The sequence below is a fragment of the Buceros rhinoceros genome, unplaced genomic scaffold (genome assembly GCF_000710305.1).
Source record: "Buceros rhinoceros silvestris isolate BGI_N320 unplaced genomic scaffold, ASM71030v1 scaffold7735, whole genome shotgun sequence".
NCBI lineage: Eukaryota > Metazoa > Chordata > Aves > Bucerotiformes > Bucerotidae > Buceros > Buceros rhinoceros.
In genome coordinates, this window is record NW_010412224.1 from 25,688 (window position 1) to 50,589 (window position 24,902).

At 37.2% G+C, this 24,902-nt stretch overlaps 1 protein-coding gene across 1 annotated transcript in view; it reads left to right on the plus strand.

The window, feature by feature from the left end:
- Positions 1-20,144, plus strand: part of LOC104493589 (rotatin-like) — a gene marked incomplete at its 5' end in the record, with an annotated part of 45,594 nt that extends 25,450 nt beyond the window's left edge. Inside the window, 10 exons of the mRNA XM_010136303.1 lie at positions 854-1,065; positions 5,774-5,879; positions 8,148-8,242; positions 11,710-11,787; positions 13,087-13,213; positions 14,969-15,168; positions 15,994-16,261; positions 17,469-17,572; positions 17,920-17,989; positions 19,684-20,144. Of these exons, the coding sequence (XP_010134605.1) occupies positions 854-1,065; positions 5,774-5,879; positions 8,148-8,242; positions 11,710-11,787; positions 13,087-13,213; positions 14,969-15,168; positions 15,994-16,261; positions 17,469-17,572; positions 17,920-17,989; positions 19,684-19,766 (1,343 nt within the window). The remainder of the gene's footprint in view (positions 1-853; positions 1,066-5,773; positions 5,880-8,147; positions 8,243-11,709; positions 11,788-13,086; positions 13,214-14,968; positions 15,169-15,993; positions 16,262-17,468; positions 17,573-17,919; positions 17,990-19,683) is intronic.
- Between the last annotated feature and the right edge of the window lie 4,758 nt (positions 20,145-24,902).

A 24,902-nucleotide genomic window follows, 5' to 3' on the forward strand; every position in this document is an offset into this window, starting at 1 on the left:
TTCCTGTTTAGCTGCTATTAAGTAAATACCATAACGCATCCGGGGTGAAAACCAAATGTGTTCAGAGCTTGACTGACTTTTGCCCTTAACTGGATTTTTGTAACTCCTATATCATCAGACTAACTTTTGAACTGTCAGGTAAATTCACAAGTTCTGTCTGCATTTATGGGTTTGTGTTTCTACTTGTAAACCTTATCCAAATATGGCACCTATTAGTAGATCCTGAAATGATCCATTAGCACTTCATTTTTTTCATTATATATATTATTTTTTTCAATTTAATCTTACATAAAAGGAAACAAAGTTTTGAGGGGAAATAAGGGATACAGGAATTCAAGAGTATTATACAGAGGTTTGTTTGTTTGTTCTTTAATTATTCCTTCATTAGTTCCTTGCCTAATGAGGGCTTTAGGTCCCCAAGATTCTCTGACATGTTTCAAGTATGAGCATAGTCCATTCCAGCTTGTGATTTCAGCCAGGTGTGTGTTAGGTGATCTGATGAATGCAAATCCAATTGCACACAAAGCAGCTGATGGGTACTGTAGGTGTTATAAACTGTTGGATAAAGTGAGGAGAGTTCAGAAATTCGTTGAACAAATGAGTGATTTAACAGACGGAAATTGCTTTTTTGTTTTGTGAAATTAATGCAGAGCAATTAATTCATTCAAACCTGTAAAACTCAAACTTTTCTTTCTTCTAAATGCTTAGACTTTGTAGAACACCTTGTGCAGTGTACAGGTATAACTGCTTCTGGTCTCACGCTTTCTTTGATAAGTCTTTCTGAGTTCCAAAGCACTTAAGCTTTATTCAGAATTAAATACAAAATTCGATATTTGTCTGTTTAACCTTTCAGATACCATTTGTGATTGTATTCATCTGTCAGCCTCATATCCTGCTTTATATATGGCTAGTTTACAGTTCCTCTCTGTCCTTTTGAACGAGGAAGGAAGAAGACAGCTCCAAGATAAACAGAGTATATGTCAGAGTCCAACTCTTAGCTCTCTTCTGGATCACGCTGAAGGTTGCCAGGCATCAGTAACTCAACTTACTGCATTAATTATTCAGGTATTTAAAATTTGACAATGTGATTGCACGATATATTTTTACATTTTTTTATGCTGTTGAAAAGGAACGTAGTTACCTAATGAAAAATCAGTTGTTTCCAGTTGTGAACCAAGACATCTTTAATTTGAGGTATCTATTACATTAATTTCTGAAATCTATGTAAAAAGCTGGAACAATTGCAAATAAGCAGTTTCTTGGAAGTGCCTTGCAAGGCAATTATGCTGCAACAGTGTGGTATGAAATCTAGACAAGATGATACATCGAATACGTTTGGCCAAATACCAATATACGTTTTCCCCCTGCTTTTCCAAACATGTAATGAGGTTTTTAAGGTACAAGAAATAATCAACCCCATTGTAAATGACAGCGTTGTTGTTCTTAACAGCTGCCTTCATAAAAATTATGAACCGGAATGAATCATTAAGCCTTCTAGTTCATTCCCTGATAGTGCAAGATCAGTGTTGTTGCTCTTAAGAAACATATTAATGTATTTTCTAAGCTAGTTTTAAATGGTCTGGGTAGTATATTTCACTAATTCTTTTAGGAACTTGTCCAACATAATATATATTGGTAACAAGATGGTTTTTTCTAGATACTTATTCTAAATATTCTTTCTTATATGTAATCTCATTATTCTTGTTCGTACTTTTATATACTGTTTTAAATGATTCTTTTATCTCCTTTATATTTACATCCTTGACTTAATGGATGATATTTTAACAGTCTGTAATTACTTAGTAATATGAAAAGTTATAAGTGAGATTTGGGTCTAATTTATTTTCCCTCACAAATGGGTTCGTTTATCTGTATACTCCTTGCCTTTTGTTACATTATGTGCAGTTTGTCACTGTAACAATAATAGTGATCCATGAGTAGAAGTGTAATGTTTGTCTAAAAGATGCTCATTTCATGTAACGTAGAGTCATCTGGTTGGAAGAGACCTTTAAGCTCATTGAGTCCAATGGTTCACCCTGCACTGGCAGGGTCCCTAAACCATGTCCCTCAGCACCACATCTACACAGCTTTCAAACACTTCCAGGGATGGGGACTCCACCACCTACCTGGGCAGCCTGTTCCAATGCTTAATGACCCTCTGCGTAAAGAAATTTTTCCTGATATCTGACCTAGATCTCCCCTGGTGCAACTTGAGACCATTTCCTCTCATCCTGAAACTTGTTATATGGGAGAAGAGACCAACCCCCACCTCTCTACAACCTCCTTTCTGGGAGTTATAGAGAGCAATAAGGTCTCCCCTGAGCCTCCTCTTCTCCAGGAATGAAGCTTATGATTCTAGAGGCAGTTTCTGCTAACAACTTTTTAGTAAGAATCGTATTTAGTACTCTGTTGCTATGTAAAACATTTTTTTAATGTGTGTTAGGCCATACTGGATGATGTGACTAAAATAACACTGTCTTAGCATCACTTCATCTCCTCTCTTCCTGGATTCTTGTAGAATAACCTCACTCCTACCTACCCTTACCTAGCGAATGTCTGTCACATAACCTCTGTTCCTTTGCTGCTGCTGTGTTACACCACTATGGCTCTATGTCATTTATTGGGGCGTAGTATTCTGTGCACTGAGGACCTGGTGTCTTTTAGGGAAGAGAACACTTCTTTCTTGGCATGACTGTATAGGCCACTAAAACTAGAACTCCTTACCTCTTCGGCAACTAATTTCAGTGCATAGAGATTTCCTGTGAGGACAGGATTTTCAGAGACTGACAGCAAAAAGGGCATTTTTCCGAAATCCCGTAATTTGCTTAAATATCCTGTTAGGTTTTTGTATTTAACGTTTATGTATGTGCTTAAAACTAAACTCCTTGGCAATTGCACCAAGCATGTCAGACAAAGACGTGTTGTAAGTCACAGTCCTCTGTCTTCATACAAGTATGCATAGCTGATTTTTGCCAGCAAAAAACGATGGTTCTTATGGTGACAGCAGAAAAAGTCTGTACAATGAAGAATTAACTGCAGCCAACTCATAAAAATACATCAGACACTGTGAACTAGAGTATCGTAAGAGCTAACAGCTTTTACTCACTCTTGTTTGGAGCTTTGATGAGCATTGCTTTTTGTTTATACAGGAGCTCAAAAGATAACCTACGCTGTCTGGGGTTTTATAGTACATGAAAGGGATATAGCTGCTATCATCTCCAAAAATGGATAACAGAATTAGGAGAGAAACAAGAGTAAAGTACAAATATTTATTTACTTTTTCCCCCTGCCATGGTGGTCCTTAAGAAGCAGTTGAAAGAGGAGCCCATAGGATGTAAAGTTATTAAAAAAAAAAACAAGAACAACCCCAAAGATTTAAATATGATCTTTTTTTCAAGAGAAGCACTTAAGCAAATAATTGACCAACACAGAAAAGGCTATGAGAGAGAATTTTCAAACAATCAGTCATCTCCATTAATCATCCTAACGATATAAAATCTACAGAGCAGGTGATATGCAATGGCAAATGCTAACTTCAGACCCAGTCTGCAGGGGTGAGTATTAGCAGACCGGGTCCTAGATTAGTGTGCATTATTGCATACAGCTAATGTAGTGAAGAAACATGCTGACTTCGAAAGGTTTGGGTGGTTTTCTGTACATAGATTTTAACCCTTGGATGCATGTTTTCAAGATCAGAAGTAGAAATAATAAGGAAACGATAATCCATTCATAAAGTCTCAAATTTAGGCCCTACCTGTTTTGTCAGGATATTAAATTTTCAATGTTTTAGCAAGGCTGTGATCTTTGCTTCAGCTAACTTACAGCAGGTGCAGGCTATCGTAGCTAGATACACTGTGGATTTATGGGACATCTTAAATTTGTTAAATGTCATAACTTCCAAAAAGAATTAAGTGTCCATTCTCATTTTACTACTTTAATACTTGTACTTTAAAACTATAGAATCTGCTGGCAGAAAGCATTATAAATTTACACAGAGTTTTTCCATTCAAATAGTATTGAATCATCAATTAATTATTATTTAAGTGTTCCTTATGATCGAAATAACTTTCTTCTTTATTATGTACTACAATTCTTGATTTCAGAGTAAGGAAAAATGTATAAAGGAACGTGTTTCAAGAAAGAATGGAAATGTACTGGATTTTAAGATGAAATTTAGAAAATCATAAGATGAAATTAAAGCTTTTAAAAAAGATGCAAATATAGAACAACTTAAATATTTAATCAGTTCTAATCAGCCATGTAATACTTAAATAAAGAAAAATACCCTTTTATTTTTACTAAAATATTCTTAAACACTAAAATTAGCAACTGAAGACAAAGCCTTTGAGAGGATAAATCATCACAAAGTCTACATTTTAGGTTATGCAGTATTGAAGGAACTCAAGATTTTGGTTTTTTTTCTGACTTGTGTAAATTAGCATCAAGTTTAGACTTTGTTTGTTGTATTTGTAACTACTCAAACATCTCAATTCTTTGATTTGAAAAGAAATCATCACCAATCGGTACAGAATAGTAGTCAATTTACTGACAGCATTCTTGTGTTGCTGATAGCTTTGAGATTTCACTTGGGCTCTAATAAAACCAGTTGTAGTCTAAATATAATTGTTTGCTTGTTTGTTCTGCATAACTGCAGAACCCAGTCCATGCTTTAGTGTTTTAATTTGGTGTCAGTTGTCCTTATCAATGAGTTTGGGGTTTTTTTCAAGTTATTAACTAACTTCCTAGTCTTCATCCCTTGACCTTTTCAGTCCGGGTTACTCTGAACACTTCAAAAAATTATAAACCTAGATCATACGCTGATGGTTTATTATAAATTAAAATTTGAAAAATTAGCTAGAGGACTAAAGCCAATAAAAGATGACTTTTGTGATGTATGTGGAGGTGTAAAATCTATGAGTGCCTTTGGCTACGTACTCATGAGATTTCTGTCTGAAGTATTAAGTTTTTCTCAAGATGCTGTATTTTTTCCTAATGTTAAAATATGTTTTTCTTTCTACTCTGATCCAGTAACGGTTCTTGTTTTACTATGTTCTTCTGATTACAGTGCATAGCATTTTCCTTTATATCGGATGTCAGTATTGGAATGGTATTTCAGGGAAAATTGCTTGATGAACAAAATTCCTTAGTGGATAATATATAAAGCACAAACAGCTCCTTGTGTTTCAACAATCTTGTTATGTGACTCCAAATAAATATTCCTTTGAAAGCACAGAGATTATTTTAAGTTATTAGAAATACAGCAGTGCTCAGAAAGGCCTCACAAAAAGACAAATTACACTTTTTCTCTGGTTGGAAAATTATCTAAAAAACCATTATCTGTATGTTAATGATATTTTTAAAATAAATAATTTTGCTGATATTTAATGTCTCTTCTTCATCGTTGAGTTGAGGGAAAGTTAGATTGCACTCAAAGCATGTCAGTGGATTGTCTGTGATAGCAAGCCTGAATATTAGGAAAGATCTGGAATGCCAGGCCTGGGAGGCTTTAGGAAGGTGGAATGTTAAGAAAAGGGTATGAGGAGTGGGCTTAGGAGCAAAACCATTTTTAAACATGTTAATTAGAAAAAATAATGAAACTCTTCAATGCATAAAGACTACGAACATTAGTGTAGAGAGGGAGAACTCTTGATAGGAATATAGTGACAGATCATCCAAATGAAAATATAGACTATGACAACATATTTATTGATAAGAATGTTACTTTTAATATGGTCACTTTTTCATTTCAGTAATGAAATTGCATTATCTGTAGGTCTGTGAAAGAAAATCTTCAAAGGACGTGATAAAAGAAGTTGCTACAAATGCTCTGCTGTCTCTGTTAGCTGTCAGTAAAAGTGCCCAGAAATGTGCTATGGAAGGTGAGCATTTCAAAATGTGTGTTAAATGAATTATAAATCAAATGCTTGTAGGTGTCTTATGCATTTTTTTAAATTATAATGTTTTTTGTCAAAACAAAAGACCTAGTTTTCAGTGGCATTTTTTGTGGATTTTTACAGAGAAAATAATAATTAAACTTTTTAGCTACAGATAAAATATTATGTTGTAGCCAGGCTGAAAGTTAGTGGTGAAATCACAGCTCTGTGTTAGAGCGAGAAGAGACCCGTGAACTTTTACTGCTGGTGGCATATTCATCCATTCAAAACTGGGGATTTTGCTCTTGGCAGTACCTTCCATTGTGTGTTGCATTCTGTACCAGTACCGGTTTGTAGGTGGAAGTATGCCCTGTGTTCTCAGGTCTGCCTGTACCTAGACAAGGAGACTTCTCTTTCTCCGCTTTGTTCTTCCCTGCCTCTTTGTTTCTTTCTTCCCATTTTACAATTTAAGCAGGACCTTCTCCCCTTGCAATGCAACATCTCTCATGCATAAAGTTTCTACTTTACAGTAGTAAAACAAAAGTAAAAAAAACCTCTAATAAAAGGCTTTTTGTGCCTTTTTGTAATTTTTGTACTGCAAGTGAGGTCTCACCAGAGCAGAGTAGAGGGAGAAAATCACCTCCCTTGGCCTGGACATGCTGCTTTTGATGCAGCCCAGGATTTGATTGGTGTTTTGGGCTGCAAGTGCATGTTGCTGGCTCATGTCCAGTTTTTCATCCACCAGTACCCCTAAGTAGAAAGCTCTAAATCGCATCATCCCCCAGCCTGTATTGATATCAAGGATTCACCCAAGCCATGTGCAATACCTTGCACTTGGCCTTGTTAAGCCTCATGGGGTTCACAGGGGCCCACCTCTCAAGCCTGCCAATGTCCCTCTGGATGGCATCTTATCCCTCAGGTGTGTCAACTGCACCACTCAGCTTGGTGTCATCTGCAAACTTGATGAGGGTGCTCTCAATCCTGCTGTCTGTGTCATTGATGAAGATATTAAATAGCACTGGTCCCAGTGCGGACCCCTGAGGGACATCACTCGTCACTGATCTCCATCTGGACATTGAACCACCACCCGCTGGATGTGACCATCCAGCCAATGCTGGATGCTGAAATCCCTGTCCCTCCACGTCACGAAAACACCTGCAAGACAGAAAGCAGTTGTAAGTTAAAAACAAAACGGGTTTATTGGTTCCCCTAACAGGTTCAGGGATGTCGGTTCAGGGATTCTTACTGCACGGTCTCTTACACAAACCGAGAGGCATACACTAAGGAAAGGTAGATTTCATAGGCACACCAGCCCCAACTGAAATCCAAATACCTCCCCCTTAGCAATACCAACAAGAACTGCTTACCGAAAACCAGGGTAAAATGTATCCACAACGGCACGCCCTCCACTATCTAATAGGAGAATCTCTCGCTGAATACTATAGAAAGGAGATATCTTACCAAATACACTCGACCAGCATCCCGGCCCTTAAGGGAAGAGAAGTGTCTCAGGAAAATCCTCCGTCTAGTGTCCCAGCCCAAGGGGAGAGATTCCTCTGCCTTAACTCGCACTCCAGGGAGAGCCAGGAAAAAAAAACCTCTCTATGTCTGTCCAACGAGATCCCCTTTACACCCGATCGAAATGTGCATTGTAGTCATTATCAGGAAACAGGACAGGATGCAGTTTCAACGGAGCTCAGACTTACAGGCTCCATTTCCCCGGGGGGACAAGGCCCATTCTTTTGTGCAGGCTGGGTGCACAGGCTCCAGGACAGGGGGTGGGGGTGATTTCAGATGCTTATCAGGGCTGCTGCAGGCCCTGTCTTTTGCATCAAACAAGCAGGGTGTTTTGTACTGCCACACTCCAGTTTAAAGGTGTCGTGGGAGACTGTGTCAAGGGCCTTACAGAAGTCCAGAGAGATGATATCAATAGCTCTTCCCTTATCCATTGATGCAGTCACTCCACAGTCTTCTAATAAATTAAAGACACTAGATCCCAAGTAAAGAACCTAACTCAACATTTTGGACTTTGAGTCACTTGAACTTGCTTTCCTTGAGGTCGTTCAACTAGACACACTCAGAGACTGTTCCTTCCCATTATCGAGAAGATAACAATATATTATGAACTCACAGAACTCGGATATCTGAATTCTTAAATCAACATTTCAGGAGGATAACAATAAGCAAGGTCATTGCCAGAAAGATATTTTATGATTCATAAAATATTTCTGATTGTGAATGAACTTCTAATTGTTAATACTCTTTGTCTTCTAGCTGACCTGATAGACAGCTGTATAGAAAACATGAAACACATTCATGCACAGCTGAATTTGGATTCCCTAAAGCCTGGGAAAGCACAGAAAAAAAAGGTAAAAATGAAATGACTGATATGATAAGCTCTCTTCTTTTTTTTTTTTTCTTTTTTTTTTTTCTTGAGGCAGATACTGTTGGTATCTGTCACGAATGATACAGAGTAAATGACAACTTGTAGTGGATCTGAATACTGGGGCTTCTTTAAGATTCAATGATGTTAGAGCTTTTACTAACTTGATTATCTCACACACTCACTCTCCCACACAGAGTTATGTTCCCTAGGTCTCAGCTTGCTTTTTCAACACAGAGATGACTGCTGGTTCAGGAAAGTCAGGCAGAAAATCCCATCGGTTCGTGCTTTGCAGCTGCTCGTTTACCACTCCTGGGTGTTAGTGGCCAGAGCCCCTGGGTATATGCTGGTCTTGTCTCCATGCAGCTCCTGTCTCCAGGATCTTCTCCCACTTGCAAGATTGTTCCTCTAGCCAGGATCTTTCACATTCTTCTTTTTGGGCCCATTTCTTTCTTTCAGAGATCATTTCTTTTCAGGAATCCTTCTTTTCACCACCGGCTCTTCTTTCCAGAACTCTAAGCTCCTGTGTACCTAATCTAAATAATCTAAGTGTGAAGTACAACACATGATCAGCCTCTGAATTAGTGGTTCTGTCTAATGTCTTTTCATTTATTGGAGGATTCAGGATTTCCCACTTTCTGCTCAGGTTATGAGAATTAACAACTAGCCCATTCTGGTTGAAGCCAACAGCTAGCAGGCTTCTGACTGAGAGTTCAAAGGTTCAGTTTCAGACATTCACACATACAAGTTCAAACATTTGTCACCTGTCAGTGCTTGCAATTTATGACATTTAGTTAACCTACAATAGTATCTGTGAGCACTGTATGATTTTCAAACATAGCCAGACTTTCAGACTTGACTTAATGGCCCTACACATGGTCCTACATCCCGCTAAGTTTTCCGATCTTGTTTTCACAAGAATACTTTTTTCTGTTTCTCAGATTTTCTTTTTCAGTGTCTTTTAACCAGCACTAGCCACTTTGGTTTTGCCTCTTCCTGTACCACTCCATCTCCCTCTGTTTTTATTCTCTACCTTCTCATATTATCTGATTTCCAATTCTAATTCTTTTTCTGTCCTTCTACATACTACGGCTGGACATCCTGGTCTCTTGTCATCAGGCTCAATTGCCCCTGGTGTTTAATTTCTTATCAGAAGGTTTTTGTTGGGTTTTTTGTTTGTTTATTATTGGTTTTTACTTAGTACTTGTGGTCCTTCCACTGCCTGTACTTCCAGTTTCTTCTCTCCATTGACAATTTCTTTGTTTAGCCTTTTTTTAACCTCCCTTCCAGTTGTTCCAGACTCCCACATCACCTAGCACTTCCTTACCTTAGGTTGCCTTAGCACTTCCTTACTATAGGTTATTTCTTACAGTTATACAACAGTTTCGTAAGATTTTTGTTGCAATCTGCTTGTTTTCTACCACTTCCATCTGAGAGAATTATTAAAATACAGACAATAACCTCTGCTGTCAAGTTTGATATCTTGTCCACTCCCACATAAACCAGAAATTGCAGAAAACATCTTCCTGCAGGATATTTCTACATTGTTTGAGCTCAGTGGAATTCTTCTCTGAGGCGTTGGCGCAAACAGCCTTGATTTGTGAGAGTGTGGAACTGTGTTTTGTAACAATGAGCTCTTAAAAGATTTTGAGTTTGACCCTGACATTTGAAAGCTACAATATTTTTTCTTGAGATTTCCTGAACATGTTTATTATCCCTTTTTCAAGGGGTGGGAGCTGAAAGGTGTCCTGCCCTGGATATGTCCAGTAAGGTTGAAGTCAGCTGCTTCTTTGTATTTCTTGGGTAGAGAAGGGGGAAGCTGAGGACATTTGCTCCTCTGCTAAATGTAGAAGGAAATTAAAACTTGAAAGAAATTGAAGGAAAAGAGCCTCTGAGAAAGGTCAGAAACGCATTTTATGATTAATTAAGAATTCTTTGAAAGAGATTTGCAAAAGACTTTGTGGCAGATTTCCCTGCTGAGCCGGGGCTGTAGGTTGCTACATCGTATGTAAGCAAGCTGTTCATCATATGTGGTGCAGGACAGCAAGCAATCTAGTTTCATGGGAGGGAAGCTGAGTTGTTGCTTTCCTAGTCAGATTTAGCCAATCATTCGCAAAGCTACCTCCAGCCTGTTTTGAGGCACAGCTCTCAAAGTGAAATTATCAGATCTTCCCTTTTTTTTTTTTCTTTCTTTTCTTTTAACTGTTGAGAAAAATGTGATTGACGTAGCTTTGTTCTCAGGGCGACTGAAGTGTTTTACCTGATATTCTTTTTTTTTTTCACAGTAATTACTGTGATCCTAACTAAAGGGATGAAGAATATTTTTCAACTAGGCAACTAGGTTTTTTTCAAAAAAACCCCTCAAAATCAGATCTGTGTAAGGTCAAGGCATCCTAATGTAAATGAATAAATACAACCAGTGCATCAACACAATTTATAAATTTTGCAGTCTCTTAGAGGTTTACACATTAAGAATAAGCTGTAGCTTGTGTCATTTTGTAGGATTTGGTGCCATTTGTATATATTAAATAAATTAATACATAAGGAAGTTCTTGAAGGAACATCTTAAAGTTTGTATTTTATTTAGCTAAAAATGAGACAAGCCAGTCATAAAATGCATTTGTAATGATGACTTCTGTGCTGGTTTTTCATCTACTAGAGCTGACTTCCATTAACTTTTTTGAGATAGACTTCATCTCTAAATGTCAAGCGTTGTGGCTTCACCTTGTCTGAGATTAAGCATAAATCCTATTTTTACATTTTTTTTTCCTTTATGCTTGATAAAACAGAAATAGTCTCCTGTGGTGAACAAGCTTATTTGGAATTTGATCATCTTTCAGAAGTGGCTTAGTATGTCAGCCTTATAGACTCAGGTCAGCAATCATTAGTCTTTTAGTGTCATGGCACCATCATGAAGATAGATTTTTTGTTTTCTTGTATACTGGAATCTCTCCAAAGGTCTGTATTTATCTTTGTAATATTCCTATCGGGTTGGAAAGTATTCAGTTGTTAAGGATATCCTTGTTTTCATCCAAGGAAGAAAAATCGGTGCTTCTAGGGAGTGATTCACTTGACTTGTAGCTGTCTGGTTTAGGATGGAACAAACACCCAGAAAGTGTTCCCACCCATTCTTCATTAGCTGTAAGAGAAACGGAGCTCTACATTTCAGATCGCTGCATTTGGCCGGATCAGTGACCCTAGAAATAGTCTCTCTGGGTTATAAGGAAAGATGGGGATGACTCCAAGTACCTTGTTATGAATGTTTTTAGTATATGTGTTTAGAATTAGCTGACATGAATCCTACCTGAGCTCAGAAGCAAACTCTGCTGAAGAGATGTGACCCAACATGTTCATGTCTTAGACTTGCACCTCTCCTTTGAAATCTCTTTTCTCCTCGTACAAAATTCATTCTGGTCTTACACTAATGATCTTCCAATATTTTTCTCTGCATAGGAGGATAACCTTATCAAGCAGTTAAGGTGTTCTATGCAGCTCCTCAGAAACTGCCTCTTTCAAAATGAAGAATGCAAGGTAAGTGTTCTTATACTGAAATAATGTGAGCATATTCAGTTGGTGAATGAAGATCGTAATGATTTTTTTCTACTTTGAAAATATTTTCAAGCAGGCTAAATTTAAGCATGGTATTAATTAATGAAGAAATACTTCAAATTTCATAATTATTCCCACCTCCTAAGAATATTTCATATGTGCATTAGGAACTCAATGTTCAGACTGAAACATTGTCTCCCAAAGGTTTCAGATGGCTGTCATCCTTTATACCCACTTCTGCCTTGCTTAAATCAATAATTCCAATTTTCAAAGCATATAATGTGAAAAATGGATGTAGAGAAAAGTGTGGGGCCATAGGAAAGTCACATAAGAGACACACTTTGCATCTTGGAAAGTAATTTCCTCTCCTTGTTGCTCTCTCCTTTTTCCCTTCACCTTTCTTAAAGACAAAACCTCCCACCAAAGATCTAAACCCTAAATAATAATAATAATTTGCTATTTCCTTTTCTTTGTCCAACTTAAATTACACAAATCCTGCAAGGCACAATTTTGTTTTCATCTTGATAATTTTTCATCATTTTTCTTGCTCAGAATCTCATTTCACGTTTCTTTTCATTGCACATTCTTTGTCTTTTTCTCTGTGCTTTCCAATATCTTTTCTGCTTCGGTTCTTCTGCCTACCTCTTTTTTTTCATGGAGAAATACTACATTGCTTTTTTCATTCTTTCTTTTTCTGAACACTGCTCTTCCCCTTTCTTATTCCTGATACCTTTCTTCCATTTTCTCTTTTCCCATCACTGTGATACAACTTGTGCTACTTCTAGCAAATGCATTGATGGCACCACAAGATTTCTAGAAGTACCCCTATTGTTGGCATGTGTTATCATCCTTTTGTTTTGCAGAACACCATGTGAATTATGGACCTGAATAAGCCATCTGGTTATCCCTAAAGCCCCATAACTTGGTAGTGCCATAATGTCAGATAAGATTATTGTGGAGTATTTTTCTTAATATGATCAGGGGTCTGCAGAAAAAATTGCTTGGAGAAGAGGAGGAGGTTGCTGCTGATGACTGATAACTGCTGCTGCTAACTCTATGGAACTGCACTCTTCCCTTTCCATGTATTTTGAGTCGTGTGCTGGTTGTGACGGGGGTAGATTTAATTTCATTAGTGCTGAAATGAGGGTGTTAGTTCTCTCCATAAAAATTTTTAAAGCAATGGGTCATAAGATGAAAATATGCTTTTCTCACTCTGTTTATACTTCATTTTCAAAGTATTTAATATTATAGCAGTTTAAATTCTTCCTCATGTTCTTGTAGACGGAAGCACACAAAGCCCATCTTGTTCCTGTTCTGCATTCACTGTGGCCGTGGTTTTTAACAGACGACTCTTCGATGCAAATAGCTCTGCATTTGCTTTCTGTCTACACTGCGAACTATCCTGCAGGTATGAGAGTCACTCTGTGCTGTACTACATCAAAATATTTAACCAGAATAATTAAGACAAAAAAGCATAATAAAGGGAAAAGAATGTTTATTGCTACCATGAGAGGAGAGTATAAAAGTACGACCCATCAAAGTCTATCAAGGGTTTTGATTTTAGTACATTCAAGACTTTTGTTCAGATCATGTTTCAGTCTGCTGGATTAATCGAGAGTACAATTGTATTAAAGGATTAAATAGAATTTAATTCAAACCATTATCTTTGAAGGTTACACTGAAAGTCCTGCCAAACGGAATAGTATACTGCAGAAATATTGCACTAGGAATTCTCTCACAGGGCATCAGTACTTTATACAGTTTGTACTTCAGCCCTTATTGAGAACATTCTCGTTTTGGAATAGTAAAAAAATGTAATTTTATTCTGTGTTCAATTTCTTCCATTTATTTATGCATTGGGCTCACTAGCTTGTAGTGGTATATTTTTCATAAGGATTCTCTCGTTCATTTGAGGAAGGCTTTTATTTCCATTGATGAGTAATTGTATTCACTACTGGAAACCTGTTCTTTTGCTGGTATGAATCTGTCTTGTTCCATATCCTGGTTATTGACTCAGATAATGATTTGGTAGTGGCTTGAAGAGAGATATAAGTATCTGTTGATCTCTCCCTGTCAAGATACCATAAAAGAGAAAGCATGGTGAAGATACATTAACTGAACATTGTCTCAGCTTTTTTACCCTCTTTTCAAGTTAATGTCTCCAGACCTTAAATGAGCTTGTGATGCTTTTTGTCATAAAGACATTTTTTTTAATATGGACTGAAAAAAGTCAAATATGTATTAATGAACAATGGGATAAAAAATTTAAATGTAATGTCCTGTGATGTACTTGAAATCAAGCTCTGGTTCTGATAGTCTTCCTTATTTCTTAACTCCGAGTGACTCTAAGCTGTGTTTTTACTTTCTGTGCTAATAAGGGCAAGTGGTTTTAGATTAATCATATTTTTTTCTTTCTGTTCAGAGTAGTTGGCTTATGAGGTGACCCAAACTTACCTACTCTGAACTGATTAGCCACTTCCCCTTAGTGTAGTCAGATAAAGAAATGCATGTAGATGGTTAAAAACTGTCTCATTTACATTTACTTTTGCCATGTAAGAAGTTAACTGTGTTGCAGATGGCAAAGGCCACTAAATAAAAAGGTATGTATGGGTATTTGTGAGTAAGCGTCATGTTGGTAAATTAGTTGTTTCCTGGTGCTGTATTAATTTGAGCTTGTAGCTCTGTAGCATAGGATTTTGCATACTGCTGTAGTACAAGGTGATGATAGATATAGACAATCCTTTTATTTCTCAGAAAATTATTTTAAGAAACTTAATAAACCTTTCAGATGTATAGAGACCTCTTTTTCTGAATGAGTTTCAGAGGGTCCCTTCAGATTTTAATGCCAAATAATTGTACAATGCCTTAGATACAATGTTCTGGTTTTTTTAAAGAGACTTTCTGACAAGGAGCAATGATTTCTTTTTAACAGCAGAACAGATTCTAGAACGATAGAACAGTAGACGCCTATTCCAGTCCACTGCCACCTTCAGCCACGTTTCTATTCAAAGCAAGTCCCACTGACTTCATTGTGGGTCAAAGGGAAAAAACCACAATCTTTTCACAAGTCCCATCTCCATCTTTCAGCTGTTAGACTGCTCTTTCTATAGATTTTTTTTTTTCAATGTATCTGTGCATTTCTTAAACATTTCATTTCTTTAAGGTTGCGCTTCCCTGTGTTGGGCCAGTGGTGGACAGGCATCACTTCTGTCTGCCCGCAGTGCAGCTGGCAATTCATTAATGCATAACATCTTGAAACTGGCTTCCCAAGTGTCAAACGATAACAACCCCCTGCAGCAGGTGCTCTTTTGTCTTCTCTCTAACCTTGCTCTGTCTCATGACTGTAAAGGCATTATTCAGAAGGTAAGTAAATGATATTCTTGATTTTAACAATGTGATGGATGCATTTTCCTTATTAATAAACCCCCGAATTTCAACATGGAACGATCCTGTGATCATATAGAGATGCTTCTGTGGGAATCAAAACTATCGTCTCTTTTCAGTTAGTTGTGTTACTGTTTATATAATTTGGTTATATTCACAGTCTGGACAGAAGCAACACGTGGAACTACACATTTTTTGCTAGAGCTCTTTTATAACCTCTCACTTTCAGTGGGGTGTAAAATCTTTTATACCCATTGTGAACTGATAGCAATGCCTAGTGGATCATGAAAGTGAGCGTGCAGTAGAACAAACTGCAGTGAGTAAACAAATTAAATGTTGTATAAATCATTATGTTTCACACAGAATATATTCCTAATCTTCATAAAATTTATAGGCACGTAGAACATCTTCTTTAGGACTATAATTGGCTGTTAAGTAGAAATCTATTCTTGTTATATAAACTTAAGTACTGTCTTTTCCCTTTTAAATTTGTGTATTGAATGATCCTTATTCTATTTAAAATAAAGAAACCTATTGTGTTGGGTCAACTTTTATGTATTTACACTGCATAAATGATTACAAAATAAAATGTATTTTAGCATGTTAACTTTTAAACCAAAATGTGGGTTCTTTATTGTATGTAATTCTTTCAACAATCCTTAACTAATAATGGGTTGTCTGAAATGTTTAAATAAAACATTAATACTAATCTTTGGTCAAGGAGGCAGATTGGAAAGTGAAGCAGCAGTGAACGAATCGTGGAGTACTATAAATTCTAACATCCTTTGTTCTTCCTTCTGGCAGAGTAATTTCCTGCAGAATTTTTTGTCTCTTCCGTTACCAAAAGGAAGTCATAAAAATCCTGGTAATGTGTCTACTCTTTGGCTAAAGCTGCTCCTGAACATATCGCTTGGAGAAGATGGACAGCAGATGATTATGAAGATAAATGGTTTTTTAGACCAGATCGTGGAAATGTGTAAATACAAACACAAGAGCAGCCAACACCTAGCACTTCTTATTGTACATAACATGTGTTTTAATCCAGTGAATAAACCAAAGATATTAGCTAATGGTAAGTATCTGAAGGGTAGACAAGTGATTGTACTTGGAGAGTAGTGTGTCTTCCAGAATATTGTATTTTCATTGCAATTTTGGTTACTGACCAGGAATTCAATACTGTTACTTAGAAAAGCATTTCTGTATCAATTATTATTGTAGAAGTAATACTACAACGTATTTTAGCAGACAAGCAATTAAAATAATATCTGGCCAAAGGAAATGAAAATAAATAGGTTTTGAAAAAAGTCAGGCTTTATTTGAGACTGATCATTTGAATGTAATAATGTACTATGAATGAAAGGGCTCTTGCAGTTTCTCGAACTGCTGGTTTTTGGGGGGCAGTTGAAGGATCCTTTCTGCCAGTCAGTTTGTAATAACTGCAGTTCCTATCTTTCAGAACACACAGTTAGCTCCTGCAAGTCATGGATGCTGGGACAAAGCATTTTGTGTCCTGTCATGTGCAGAAAATTTTTATGATAAAGTTACGATCATGGCATTTATATTTCATGTAACAACATGGCCAGACCTTTTTCCTTAGTTGTTTGTACAAGCCATGTTTCTTTCCCCCATTTAACTGCAGGGACTATGCTCCTGTCTCTGATACAAGTTCCCAGCTGGTTTTCCGTAGTGTCCATGCTATTAATTTTTTCCTAGGATGCTGGTTTGTTGCCTTAATTAAGCATACGTTAGTCAGTTACATAATCCATGAATTTTTAGTATGAAGTGAACAAGCACACTTGAAGAGTCTGGCATCAGAGCAAGGCTAGGAAATTAAGGCACCTACAGTGGGAAGGCAAATATTTCTCATTGGTTACAAATCATCTACATAAGTACTAAGGAAAATAGAAACGTCTTAATTTCCCACCTGATGTGGCTCTAATTGTAGCTATTGGGAGTTATAAAACAGTTTCATGGCTTACTCGGTCCCTGTGCATAGCTGATGGCTGTACATAATATGCATCTTTTATTACTGATGGCTTAATTTTTTTAACATTGCTTGTTTTTGTTTTGCTGTATTCTTTTTATCACTTCTTTCAATGCAGTCTGCCGATTTCTTGAGCATATTTAAATTTAATTAACCTGATAATAAAGTTTCTGTAATTCCTTTGCCATACCAATGCTCGTCATAAAGTGTACTCCAAGCATCACATATCTAAATATATTTGTATGTTTTTTATGATATTTTCTAGATGCTTTTTAAAATTTGTTTTTCTCATTAGATGAAGCAATTGCAGTACTGTCTGCCTGTTTGGAAAGTGACAGTCGTGCTGTTCAGAGAGTAGGAGCGGCTTCACTTTGGGCTTTGCTTCACAACTACCAGAAGGTCAGTATTTGAGAAATACCTGAAAAAATTGTAATGTTACTTTTATTACAGTGTAAACACTACAGTAACCTATAAGTAAATAAAAATAAAGTTTACAGTAGCGGCTCCATTATTTTGATTGCATAGCTGCTCAGGCTGGGAGATTAATCAACATGGGAAGGAAGCAGCTTGTCCTCTGTGATTTGTGACTGCTTACATAAATGCAGTCTGTGTGGTGATACAGTCATATGCTCATGCATCTCATGTTCTGCTGAATTATTGTCATTTTCTAAACTTCACAGTTAAAGTGTGAAAACGAGAGGAAGAAAGTCAAGTCACTGTGTTTTCTGTGTTTGTGTATGCTACAGGCAAAAGTGACTTTGAAGAATCCATCAATAAGGAGAAGAATAGATGAGGCTTATTCTTCAGTGGAGAAAAGTAAGTCTTGCTTCCAACTAATGCCACCTCTGTATTTTTCCATCCGGTAGATCACTAACACGTTTCAATTTATATCATCAGAATAAGTTTTTGTTGTGCTACAAGTTTTGCAAAGGATACTTTTTTCTCTAAAATCGTGAGTATTAATATGGTTTATGGTTAGGCATCTTATATAGATAGAGAAAACTGCCTCTCAGTTAACAAATTACATGTAAGACCTCAGGTATCTGCTAAGGTTTGTTTGTAAGAATAGGTCTGGTCATGCTTGCAGCAAAATGTTTTGCACAGTGCACTTCTGTGTTCATTCTTAAATGTAGCGGTAAGAAAAATTGTTAATTTAACATTGGCTTTGTGTAACAGTGCTCAACCTGACTGTGTTCAGCCATGTAGAGAAGGGATCAGAACAGATCATTGTACCAGTCTTAAAATACTATACCATGAGTTTGCTGACATTCTGAAAGCTTGAGTTTTTTGCTCAAGTAACTGATCATAGCCTTTGCTTGAATAGCTTTTATATGATAGGTTGCTATCTCCAGCCCAAGAGCATTCAGCTTGAATGTTCAAACACTGGTCTGTAGCTGAGGCTTCAGTAGCTAACGCTGGGTTTATTGGTTGTTCATTACATCAAGCTTCTGATCTTGAAAAAACATGCAAATGTCTCATTTTTAAATCAATGGATTTTGCTACTGATTTTAATTGCTCTATAGATATAATCAAGTAGCTTTATCCATCGAGGGGCTTATAATACCGTGGTCCCATACTATTTTGCACAACAGAATTGCCGTAAAATTTTTGCCTACACTGAACATTATTTGTCAGTATCTTAGTAAGGAGAAGTATTTTTGCTGGAACAACTCATTATAATTCTTTCTATCCTGTCACCCCAATCCATTGATTTTGTCAACGTACTGTTGTTTCAAACTCATCTTTTACTGAGTCAATCATTGAACATGACATAATGCCACATTTCACATACTGATAGTCTGTTGATAAATACGTAAGTTTGTCTTGTTCTTTATAGCATAACTACCACTGATCAGAGACTTTTCAAAATATTACGTTGAATCAACAAGGTAGAAATATGGAGCTTTTACAGCGCCTGATAACATTAATCCCCATTTATTTATGTACTGCTTTAGAACATAAAGTCCAGTTCAATAAACTTCAAAATATTGAAATATTGACTACAAAAGATTTTATGCAAGTGTAATTGTTACAGTTTACAGTCATCTGAAGTTGTCATCTGTATTTTCCTGCATTAAGATTCTCAACTACCCTACCCTAGTAAAGCTTTGATCATATGGTAGATTGTTCTTCCGAGTGCAAATGGGGGGATTTTTCAACGTGGCTATTGTTATTTTATATTTCCCCCTTTGTCCCACCCAAGAAGTTTGGGAAGAAGGCGGCATGACCTCACTGTAACAGACCATAATCAAAGGGCAGTTTTTGCTTCTTTTGTGCAGGGGCTTGGAAAGCTGGGAAATTCTAGCCTTTAATAAAAAAAAAAAAACAAAAAAAACTCCCAGGTTTTTTTAATACCTAAAGTATTAGTAGTTGATTTGCTACTCATAATATAGAGATTAAGGTCATTAAATAGCGTGAATTCTAGCAAGGCATTTGATGCAGTCTTTGAAAAAGTAATTTTGTAGTAACAATCAACTAGAAATTTAAATTGTGGTTTTTCTTCCTTTTAGCTACTCCACACCCAGAAGAAAATGAGCTACATGCCTACTATATAAAATGCTTGGAGAATATAGTGCGGCTTCTTGATTGTTAACAATCATCAGCTGACCTCCCATGTCAAAATGGGACCAGTTATTCAATGGGAGCCTGAAGTTGAAAGGAAGCACTTCCAATTCACCCATCTGTAGCAGCAGCCCGTATGCTATGGAAGAAGTTTAGGAAGCCTTTGAGGAAGAAGTTCATCGCTTTGAACCAAAGAAATTGCACTAAATGTGGTTCAGACTATTTGTACTGTAATCCCAATGGGAAATTATGGTGATGCTACTATGTAAAGTGTGTACACGAAAGAAGGAATGTACAGAGGAAAAGGGTGTGAAAAATCAGTAATTTGCTTAAATTATTCATTGAAGTTGTTACTGTAAAGTATTAGGTTTGCTGTTTTGGTTTGGTCTTAATAAAGAGGTTTTTTACTGAGATGAGCATTTCTCGTTGGGGGATTGTAGTTGGTAACATTGCAGATGTGCACTGTGCATACGTAGGTCCGTGAACTGGCAATGCTGGCAGCCATGGTGTGTTGTACCTGTTAGGTAGAGAACAGCAAGGTGTATGCTTTGGTTTCGAAGGAGTTTTCAGTTCAAACTGCTGCAATTTTTAAAGATTCTAACAACAGAAAAAGAGCTCTCAGCTGCTGATACTGCAGGTGGCAGTTATCCGGGATATGAGGTATGTGCATCAGTTGTAGTTAGTTACGGTACAGCATCATAGAAAATATTTGAGATGCAATCTGTTGGTGTCCAGTTTACAAACATGTCAAATATTTTCCTTGAGTTTAAAAACCAGTCTGTTATCCAGGCCTGTGTTTTCTGTGAACTGCTACTTGTCATAAGTTTTTCAGTGTTCTGTGCTAAATGAGTTTCAGAGAAAAATACTTTGATGCCTGAGCACACGGCAGTTTTGCTGAATGTACTTCTGAGATATCTAGCAGGGTGTTTAGATTTCCCTCAACACATAAAGTTTTTGTTTTATGTCAAGAACAGATAGAAGTGAGCAAAGAGAAAGCAAAAGTTGGGTAACGTCTCTACAAGAGCTGTAGCAAGGCCATGTCTGCTTAGAATTAGTCTTTTCTTCTAAACCGAGTGACAGGGGATTTTTTCCTGTTTTGCAATGCTTATAAATAGCGTGTGACTTGATCTTATTCAGGGGATTACTATAAGCTATTATGATAATAACATAAAATTATTAATGATAATTATTATATATTGTTGCAGTAAGCATGATGCTTATAGTGGCTGGTTTAAATCATTGCTGGAAATGTAATTATCGGCTAATCTCCTGCTGCTCCACCAGACAAAAAGCCACAATAGACAACCAGACCCTGATTCTTTCCCACTTGATAACGTTGCATAATTATTGTAACTTGCAAAGTGGTTGTTCAGCGCTTCATGCTCATCCCAGAATACGGCAGGCTGCAGAGCTGCAGAACACTTGACACCAGACGGCTCTGCAAGTCGGCGTTTGCTGTCTGGGCTTAGTGGGGATGGCTCTTCCCGTCACTGGCGAGTGCCAGAGTCTCTTCAGAGACTTCTGTTTCAATATCCTCGACCCCAATGATTTCTCTCATTAATTAATTTGCAAGTCGAAATGAAGATTATTTGCCATTTTTCTTTCTTTGTCAGAGACACAAGAAATGAGAGCACTCGGTGCCAGATCCATTCCAGTGGAAGTAACCACTCAGCCAGGATGGCGAGAGCTCTTTCCAAGTGCAGAAATACATGTGAGTCTAGTGGGGTGAAATGGGGCTGCATAGTTGAATGACTTCATTAAATGCAAGTACAATATAATAAGAACAGGGAAGAACTGGGTGCTTGTTTTCTATGAAACGTTTCTATTTTACTGGGTTGAACAAATTCCTGAAGAAATTATTCATACTGGGAAATGTGGATAAATTGCTAATAATACATGCCTTAGTGCAAGGGCTGTGCTTACCCCAAAAATGAGCACAGATCTAAGCACTATTTTCTCAGTGTTGTGCAACATTTTACAGTTGTGGGAAGCAACTGTAGCTTTGACGTTAGCAAATACTTCTGTTTGGTGCTGGACCTCAGGAAAATAAAAACAATTTTCAGCCTCTAAGGGCATGTACGTCAAATCTCTATATTAACTTTGTGTGCAAAGTCTTCATAGAATACTTAAAACTTTTCTCCTTCAAGATTAAGGAAAGAGGAATTTATTTATTTATTTATTTATTTGTTTGTTTATTTATTTATTTAAAGGACTGCATTCTCTTCATCGCCTTTTCCCTTCAAAACTGGGGAGGTACAGTGGCTGCATCCTGTCTCCCTGCATGTTAATATAGAAGTGGGTTATAAAACATAAATGACCCAGTAATTTCTATTCACTGACTCCTAGGCTACCACAATTAGCCTCACAATAAACTTGTCTTAATAGCTTTCATGGAAGAAAATTAAAATATTGAGGCCTCATTCACAGGTAAGATAAACTTTGTGAATCTTGGAATTTTGGAGATGTATCTCTTTTCAAGGATGTGGTATTTATCATATTTGGGCATTCAAAGAAAATTAAATCCTAAAATACCTTCCAGTTTTAAGAGCTATAAAATCATCTCTTATGCTACAGAGGAAAGCGCAGTTAAAGTGGAGATGGGTCCCCTGAATAGACTGAAGATTTTAAAAGGTAATATTCAGGGTGAATCTGGATTCTCTAACAAAGGGCATGGCCATGCAAGCTGGGAGTCTCTTGAAAATCCTTATCCAGGAGAACAAAATTACCGTTTGCACTAACCACAGATCGATTATGCTCTTACCATAAAAGACAAAGCAACCAAGTGAGTCTGTAATCAAGACAGAAGTTATTTTAGATTCAGAAGAGGTATGTACATAAAATCCACTATAAATGAGGCTTTCAGATTTTTCAAGACTGATGTGTCATCTAGTGCATGTTCAAAACTTTCAAAGAAATAATTCTCATTTGAGTGGTGAAAAATTGTGGGTTAAATCATTCAGTTTTGAGTGTGTTTGTGCAAATGGAGATGTTAAGTCATAACTTGCTGATGAAGTTTCCAAACCTTTTAGTAATAGACTTTCAAGCCTACTTTAAAATTCTCAGAAAAAGATTTCCGTTGTGAGAAAGGCACTATTTTTTGCTTTTCCAGCAATTTGGAACCATGAATTCTCCTCAGTCACTCATAGCAGCTTCACGGACCCTGGTGGAGTCTTTCATTGGTTCCTCTCCATATCAAACTCTAACTGCAGCAATTACAGACTTCTGGCTTCACTGGAATGATGGAGCAGCACTGCCCAGACTGGGGAGGGGAACTTTTGATACGGAGATTTTGGTCCAGCTTTATATAAGGATTTCCCTTCATAGGAAGGTAGAAGCTACTGTGACAGCTTCTCAAATCTGACTGTTCTTCAGAGAAGTGTTTTACTGTCTTCTAGAAGAAAAAATTTGGTTAGCAGACACCTGAAGATTGCTGTCCTCCAAGGAGCCTGGGGACGCTCTACATTTCACTGAGGTTTCTTCTGGTTGTAAAAAAAATAACGGGATCGGTTCGCAATCATCCCCTCCTCGAGTAACTGTTTACAGCTACAGCCCTGTGACAGCAGCTATACAGCCAGTACTGCAGAAGAAAGAGAGTGAGTTGTGGTAGATAACATTTCACGCCACCTCAATCCTTTTTAGCTCATCTTTTTGCTCCTTTGCTGTACTGCGAACAGATGTTCACAAACACACTCATTCTTCACAAACACGTGGACCAATTCTTATAGCTTAGGATTAATATTACATTTTATTTTTTTTAATATATTTTAAAGATGTTTATATTTTTTCGAAGAATTTAAATAAATATTGAGTAACTTCAATGCTGGTGTTTTCCTGCTTTTCTTCTGTCTCTCTTCCCTTGTTGTGAATTACTGATGCACCATTGTCTACTTTTTAGAACCAATAATACATTATTTAGAGACCAAAAACGTAAATTTTCCTGGCCAGTGATTCTATCAAATACATGAATCTTGAACTTGATTTGGCATTTCTTATTATTCTCAATGTGAACACTTATGCTATTTAAATTATCAGCTGTTGTTTTCAAACTAGTCTGAAGTAGAATGCTGTAAGAGTAGATGCCTTGTTACAATATTTTATTGCTCTATATTTTTTTCTAAGCAGCATCTCTTGTCTCTTCTACTTTCTCCACCTTAAGCCCAATGTTCATGTGGTTTTATTGGGGGCACACACTGGGAGTTAAAGGATCACCTGTGTCCTTGTTTTAATCCCAGGAGAGATAACCATGTGTTGTTGAAAACTCACTAGCCAATTTAGATGAGGTCTAATGGAGTTTAACAAGAGGGTAACGGCTCCTCAGTTTGATTTCCTGTGTTAGGTTACATCGCGGGTGGCAACCACCATGCTGGTGTCAGGATAGGAGCGGTCATCATAGAAATCCAAATCCAGAGTTTTGTAGAAAAGCTCAAAGTGCTTCTGCTTCAAAAGGCGGTGTCACCAAATCAAGAAGGGGAAAATCATGTTTCCTCTCTTGTCTTTTCCTTCTAGGTCTCTGTAACTGAGGATTTGCAGAGGGCCGTTGTCCCATCGCTGTGGCTGCTCAGCCAGAGTTTTTCTTGCCCATCAGGAGATTTTTCCCAGAAAAGCTTATTCTACATTTGAATTGCAGGACCTGAATAAAAGCTTCTTGTTGCTTCCAATTAAAGCTACTTTATCAGAGGCTCCCTGGACCTGGAATTTGATGAATCCCGAGACTACGCACAAGATTTAGTGCCTTTAGGATTAGATTCTCTGCAGTTTGAAAGGTTTTCATAAATGGCAAGTAACCCTGAAGTTTCAAGGGCTAACACAAGCTTCTGCAGGTAGAAGCAGTATCACAATTCACAGCTTTTCTCAAACTTCTGGTGTGATTTTTAATCTGTGTAAATGTAACCATCAGCTGCTCATTAATCCTCAGCTCAGGAAGCTCTTCCTTAGACCCTTTGGCATGGTTGCTTCTCGCCTGCAAGATGTACAGTTTCCAGCATTAAAAATAAGTTTAAAAAAGGAATATTAAATTCATCTCCATGCTGGTTTTTGACCTAATAAAAATGTTACACTTGAGTGAAAAATCTTGCGTTGCCCAAAATTCCTCTGCAATAATTCAAGGTTTGCAAAACATCCCTAGAAAAATGTGTATTCATCTGTGTGGAGTGGGGCCATTCAGCAG